We start from the raw sequence: 7,298 nt of genomic DNA, 5'->3' as shown, positions 1-7,298 counted from the left end.
CTTCCTCTCTGTTTATAACCTCTCTTGAGAATTGTTAATGCCACATTATTCCCTTTAGGGCTCGTGCGTTTACAGCCTCGCTCTTCAGGATAAATCCTTTAAGTGCTTCTTGGATTAAGTCTGAAGTTATTTATGTCATTTAGTTCATGGTAATTGGATTCAATTACGTGTTTTGGATGGATTATGTATGCATATAATATTAAAGGTTCATTTGGACCTTTGTAAGACCCTGAGGGAAAGTTCACCTCAGCAGCAATGGATTAAATATCTCAGTGAAATTAAAGCGTGATATAACCTGGGGCTTTTTCCCCCCCACGTAGATGCAACAAACCCCTGCCATACTAAGGAGGGAAGGATGTGAAGGAGGTGAAGGAGGACAGGTTGTTAATGATGCTCAGGGCAGAAATTATCATAATAGTAAGTAGGCGTGTAATTAAATGAACATTTGCAGCCACAATTATTGTAATTTTATTTAAAAAAAAAAAAGTATATTCTTAAATATAAACTGGCTGTAATCCACCGTCATTTGCTTTGGATACATTTTGAAAAATGTGCTCAAATGTTGGACCAATGCTCATATTTGTGCACATTAAATTGCACAAGTGCACAAATTTATAAAAAAACAACCTAAGGAAACAAATTATCTCCAGTTACGAATATCAAACGTTACAAAAAAAAAACGCGTTATTGATGCTAGAAACACGACGTAATGTGATTTAGTTGCTAAATAAGTGCAGTAAAAACGACAAAAAAGACTTAAGTTCGCAAAAAAAACCCCACAATTTAAGCTGCCGAAATGTGTACGCAGTGTTGTAACGTTACGAAAAAACACGTCTTAATTTGACAAAAAGTAACGAAAACTGAACATTTTAAAGAAAAACGGTAAGAATAATTAACAATAATCTTAAAGGCGCCATATGTAAGAATGTGGCCAAAAACGGTTACTACACGCAAATTCAAAATACCAAGGTCTTTTAGGTTTTGTTTTCTCCGCCGTTGTAGCTCAGACGTAACTGGCGACCCGTGGTTGCTTGGCAGCTGAGACTCTACTGGCTGCAATGATTGGTAGACAGCGGTAGGTGGCGCCACATGCCAAAACAAAAACATGAGTTCTGCAATTTTTTTTTTTTTAATGCAAATATTTTGTCTGTACTGTTGTTGTTGGTGAGTTCAGTTTGTTATATGAACATTATTCCCGAGTCTCTGTGACATATTAGGAGGATTTTATGGCCAGTTGTTTTAGATTAATTACATAATGCACCTTTAAATTAAATAAGATCATAAATCATGAGGTCCTGAGTGACCGTTAAAAGTGCAGGCTCCCCCTTGTGGCACGTAAAAGTAAATCACTAGGAGAGCTGGACATCACACGTGCTTTTTTTTTCTTTCTTCCACGATCCACGCTGTGAGTGCGCTTTTACGCACGGCTCTGTGCGTAATTGGAGAGGTCACTACCTACCTACAGAAGCTCCGTCTTTTAGTCTCCCACGAGTCACTTCAGTGTTCCCATGACCAGCGTCTCGGAGTTGAACTCAAACTGGTTGCTGGACGACGCCGACTTGCCCCACGAGTAGAGGCTGGGCGGCCGCTGCTTGAAGGAGGACGTGTACCGGTAGAAGCTGCGGTGCCGGTTCTTCAGGTACTCCCTGTAGTTCTTGGTGAGCAGCGTGTACAGGAACGGGTTGATGCAGCTGTTGCTGTACGTGAGACTCGCCACCAGGTAGTTGATGCACGTGTGCGTCTGCGAGGCCAGGCGCAGCGGCTTGGTGTGGTAGAGAGGCAGCAGCTGCCAGATCCAGAAGGGCAGGAAACAGGCCCAGAACACGAGCACGATGGTGAAGATCATGATCAGCACCTTCTGCTTCGGCGAGCGCTTGTTGCCTTGGCCGATCGCCGGGTTGCGCTGCGACTCCAAGTACGTGCGCGCCAACTTGACGTACAGGTAACCGATGATGAGCCCCGGCGCCATGATGCTGGTGCCGAACAGCACCGTCACGTAGACCTTGTACGCCACGGGCGCTCTGGTGGGCGCGCACATCCGCTTCACGCCCCCGTCCGGCGTCTTCTTCGTGGTCTGCGAGACCATGATCATCATGGGCAGCGTGAGGAGCAGCGAGAGCAGCCACACGCCCCACGCGAGCGCCTTGCGGTAGCTCTTGGAGCGGCGCACCGTGTCCAGCGGCTTGACGACGGCCAGGTAGCGCTCCGTGCACATGACGGTGAGCGTGAAGATGCTCGCGTGCATGGTGAGCAGGTCCAGGCTGAGCAGGATGCGGCAGCCCACGTCGCCGAAGTACCAGTCCTTCAGGAAGTAGGTGGACACCACGAAGGGGATGGTGGAGAGGTAGAGCAGGTCCGCGAGCGCCAGGTTGATGATGGAGATGTACATGGACGTGGCGAAGCGGATCGAGTGGCACATCACGACCAGCGTGTACACGTTCCCGGACACGCCGATGATGTAGACGACGGAGAGGAGGGTCCCGAAAGTGGAGGTGATGGCCAGGTCGTGGTCCCCCGTCCCGGAGGCGGCGACCCGCGGCGGACTCGCGGTGTTCGCGCTGATGATGAAGGACTTGTTGTTATTCATCGTCTTTTTTGTTTTTGTTTTGGCTCCGCGCTGCTGCTGCTGCTGCTGTTGTTGCTGCTAGTGGCGCTGGAGAAGTTTGGGAAGATGCGCACCCGGGCGCAGGTTTGTCTCCTTCCCTTCACCGCCTCTCCGCGCGCTGCCTGCGGCTCTCTGCCCCTGACGTCACCACGGGAAGACTCGCACAATCGAACTCCTTTATATGTGTGAAAATGAACATGATCCAGCCTTTCTAATGAGCGCTACTGCCTTTTAATCCGTTGATCCGTGAACACGGGACGGATAAAAGAGAGCAGAGCGGTGCGGTGAGGTGCGGTGCGGTGCGGTGCGGTGCGTGCGTGCGTGGACAGAAACGACGCTTGAATAAAAGTTTGGCACAAGCACCGACTTCATACCTGCTGCTGCGATTCTTGCCTGGATTATACACAAATCACTGATTATTTACGCAAACTATGCGTAATAATAAAAAAAAATCTCCCTGTCAATCTCCAGTGTGTCACGAGGATCAGCCCACGAGACTGATGTGTGTCACACACACACACACACACACACACACACACACACACACAGAGCCAATTTATTCATGTATTTTTCCCGTTTGTCTATAAATAAAACCACAATATTCTCACGTTATAATGAATGAACACAGCGCGCGCGCATGCAGGGCAGGGATTACGCAACAGTTTCAGTCACTTTAATCTGAGGCTGTTGTGTCATAAATGAGAGGATATTATTGGATGGTTACAATCGAGAAAATGTCACATGTATCCATTCATCACAGTCTGAAATGTAGCCCATAGTTTTATTTATTGGGTTTTATTTTGAAAATCATTGATTAATAATAAAGTTCATATTAAAGCTGCAGCCGATACAGGAAGCAACACACGGAAGCAGAGGCATATGCACCCGGTGTTTATCCACGCTGTTCCACATTTATTGCCATTTTCTTCATTTTCTCTTGCAGTCTTTTCCTAAATCAATGTATATGTTCAGAGCAGCAGCAGCAGCAGCAGCAGCAGCAGCAGCAGCAGCAGCACAGGTTCCCTCAGACTCATCCATCTTCTGGCGATTGGTCCGGCAGGAGGCTACGATACAGTAACCATCCATCTTTAAGGCTAAAAAAAATATAAAAATAAAAAAAAGCCTCTCCTGGCAGGAGTGTGTGCAGAGAGCGTTGCATGTGTGTGTGTTTGTGTGTGTGTGTGTGTGTGTGCATCAGTCACAGTTTTTAGTGTCAGCTCATCAGAGCTGCACCGAAGCCTGAAATGTAACTGTCGTGAAAGGGCAGCGAGCGGTGGGGGAGGTTACAGTGAAACTGGACCTTATTTTAGTCCAAGCTGTGCCAAGTTTAGCTTTTTTCATTTTCAAAACTAGCGTCCCATTTAAAGCAGACATAGAGTGGTCCTGTTGCACATAAATGTTAGTTATGGAGGTCTACTTACATACATTAACTTTGTTTTTATGGTCAAAAACCTCCCAGTTGCTGTAAACGAGCCGATAGAAATCTCTCCTTACTGAAGCTCTCCTCAGCCGCGGTGTTTCAGACTGAAATCTCGCCCCCGAGAAGACAGAGTGTGTTGTGATTGGCCAGCCAGTGTAGAGCCTTCCCAGCTGTCTTGTGATTGGCCAGTACCCGGAAGTGACATAATTAGCACACCAGCTCTCGGACTCATATTAGGGACTCCCCGCCGCAGTCCCAGAGTCAGAAGACACTGTCGCTCGTGAAACAGGAAACACCTCCACAACGGAGGTTATTCTTCTTCTGCGGTTCAATGTACGCAACGGGATGTGCCCGGACTAGTGCCCGGACTAGTGCCCGGAGCAGGATGATAGGCTGTTCAGGAGAACCGCTGTTTACGTAACTATTACGGGATTTTCAGAGATCTCGCTGAGTAGCCCCGAGATTACAATAAACAGCGTTCTCAGCAACGGCTGAACTGTTTGTTTCGAAACTTCAGGGCTTCGTAAACGAGGTAATGACGCAGATACACACCAAAAAAAACAGCGTTAATAGGAACTTCCAGTCGAGTTCCGTTTTAATTCGATTTTCGAAGTTTATGAATCGATTCAGAAATGTGTGGATGATTAGAATCGCGATTCCTATGTGAATCGATTCCCCCCCCCCCCCCCCCCCTGCTCTTTGCTATACTAAAAATGTGACATTGACAGATCGCTGGTCACTGATTGGTCAGAGAGTGTCGTCACTGTATGAGTCATGAGCGCAGGGATCAAACCTAACAATGCCGAACAGTTGAAAGACTTTTAAAAAAAACCTGCGTTAATCGCGCCAACATTTAGCAAAATAAATGTCAAATATCTGGATGGTGTGTTTAGCGACATCGCTGCTGAAATTCCGTTTATCATATATTTCAGTTCAGCGACTGTTGTCAGACGGAGTCGGGAAGTTGCGCGAACGATGACGTGAACGTCTAATGATTCAGTTACACCCGAAAAACAGCTGCTTTACGAGTCATCAGTTTTAGTGTTCGCATCGCGTATTAAAAAACGACGTCACGGCAGTTTCATGCAGCGGTGCCACGATGACCTCACTCGTGTTGAGGAGCTAATAGAGTCGTGGAAAACAAAACAAACCGCAAACCGAGTCGTGGCCATGACCGTATATAGCGGAAAAGTGCCATTAGTATTGGTATTGGCCAACTTGGGTGAACCATGACAAATCTGCCGGTGTTTTTTTGCTAGCGAGGATGGCATTTGATGGCCAGTATCCCAGAAAAAAAAAGATCCATGCATCAACCTCCTCGGGGTTATTATCTGCTCTGACAATGACGTGGGTCCCGAAGCGGAGTTCGTCTGCGATGTCCATCCGTGGCATCGTACACTTTCCACGTTACCTGGCTACTAAGTGGGCATAGCTTTATGTCGGTCTCATAAAATGGTTTCGGTAGCATGGGCCCCCACATGTGAAGCCCATGTGGGCAAACACGGATTGGGGTCACCATGGAAACCATACACATGGGACCCATATTCGTTGTCAGCTTGGCTGGGCTGGCGTACATATGGGTTTCACATAATGCAAAAAAAAAAAATACTTTTGTTTTTGAAAAATTGAGAAGATGCTAGCCAAAAAAAAACCAAAATGTGAGGCTTTGAAGCAGAAGATACCAGCAGATACCAACAAATGACTTACTTTCTAAGGTGCAAGTGTACTGAAGTGGTGCTTTGATTGATGTAACGCATATATATACATATTATATATATATGTATTCAAATTTAATTCTCCATATATTATAGGGTCCTCTATTATATGGTTCTTACATAACGCCGTAATGCTGCTCTTCTGTTTTCCCTCCGTCCTTGAGCGTCCACTGTTGACAGAGGAGGTGAAAGCGGCAGATAAGCAGAGGTATTGTGAAAAAAAAAAAAAACAACACATTATGTGTTTGAGTGTAAAGTGCAGGTGTGAAAATCTTGAAACACTTGTCGAAGATTGTTTCGTAATGCGAGGAAGAAGAAAAATCAGGACGGAAAAAGTACAGATGTGCCAATTTCAAACCCTCGTCTTCCCCCCCCCCCATCGAAAATAATAATTAAATGGTCCAAATAAGAGGTGAAATTTTGAGGTAAGCTGCTTTCATACACTTAGTGAAGAGAGGACATTTCCTTAAAATCATACAGAGGGACTCATTTCAAGAAGCCAATTGCTGCAAATGGAACCTCAGACACCTTCTTGGAACTTTTACCAGCAAATTTGCTCTATGTGAGAAAAGAGCAGGAAAATCACAGCCGTCATGTGTTCCTCACTTGAATGTTCTGGAAATGTTCCTGCTGTGTTTCAACAATGTTTGCTTTCAATGTTATATTTTGTGCGCACGCTTTACCACACATTTTCTGGCTATAGTTGAAGAACAAACATTGTTCTGTGTGGCTGTTGACGTTCAGATAGCCTGACTTGCTAAGCTAACTCAAGCCTTGATGAAAATGAGGTTGTAACTTGTTGTTGCATGTGTTTCAACAATGTTTGGTTTAAATGTTATATTTCGTGCGCACGCTATACCGCAAATTTTCTGGTTATAGTTGAAGAACAAATATTTTTCTGTGTGGCTGTTGAAGTTCAGATAGCATGACTTGCTAAGCTAACTCGAGCCTTGATGAAAATGAGGTTGTAACTTGTTGTCGCGTGTGTTTCAACAATGTTTGGTTTAAATGTTATATTTCGTGCGCACGCTATACCGCAAATTTTCTGGTTATAGTTGAAGAACAAATATTTTTCTGTGTGGCTGTTGAAGTTCAGATAGCATGACTTGCTAAGCTAACTCGAGCCTTGATGAAAATGAGGTTGTAACTTGTTGTCGCGTGTGTTTCAACAATGTTTGGTTTAAATGTTATATTTTTTGCGCGCGTTATACCACAAATTTTCTGGCTATTGTTGAAGAACAAATAATTATTCTGTGTGGCTGTTGACGTTCACATAGCGTGACGCGCTAAGCTAACTCAAGCCTTGATGAAAATGAGGTTGTAACTTGTGTTTCAACGTTTATTACGTGCGCTTGGTTATTATACCACAAAGTTTCTGGTTATAGCTGAAGAACAAATATTGTTCACGTTCAGATAGCGTGACTCGCTAAGCTAACTCAAGCCTCGAGGAACACAACTGACCCGGGGTCGTACCTATGTTCCCCGGGTCCTATGTTCCCCGTTTTTCGACCCAACGACGCTACAAAGCCTTAGCAGGGAAGCTCAGACATTTGTCTGG

The 7,298-nt window shown here is 45.4% G+C and overlaps 1 protein-coding gene across 1 annotated transcript; it reads right to left on the bottom strand.

Moving 5' to 3' along the window:
- Window positions 1-1,492: 1,492 nt before the first annotated feature.
- Window positions 1,493-2,587, bottom strand: LOC310939090 (urotensin-2 receptor; the record flags this gene model as incomplete). Its single annotated transcript, XM_083903757.1, has 1 exon — window positions 1,493-2,587. One exon carries the CDS (start codon window positions 2,585-2,587, stop codon window positions 1,493-1,495), a length of 1,095 nt encoding a protein of 364 aa, XP_083759883.1.
- Window positions 2,588-7,298: the final 4,711 nt, after the last annotated feature.

Source organism: Microchirus variegatus (assembly GCF_963457635.1).
Source record: "Microchirus variegatus genome assembly, chromosome: 17".
Lineage (NCBI taxonomy): Eukaryota > Metazoa > Chordata > Actinopteri > Pleuronectiformes > Soleidae > Microchirus > Microchirus variegatus.
Note: the sequence above shows the minus strand (reverse complement) of the source record. Positions and strands in the feature narration are given on the sequence as shown.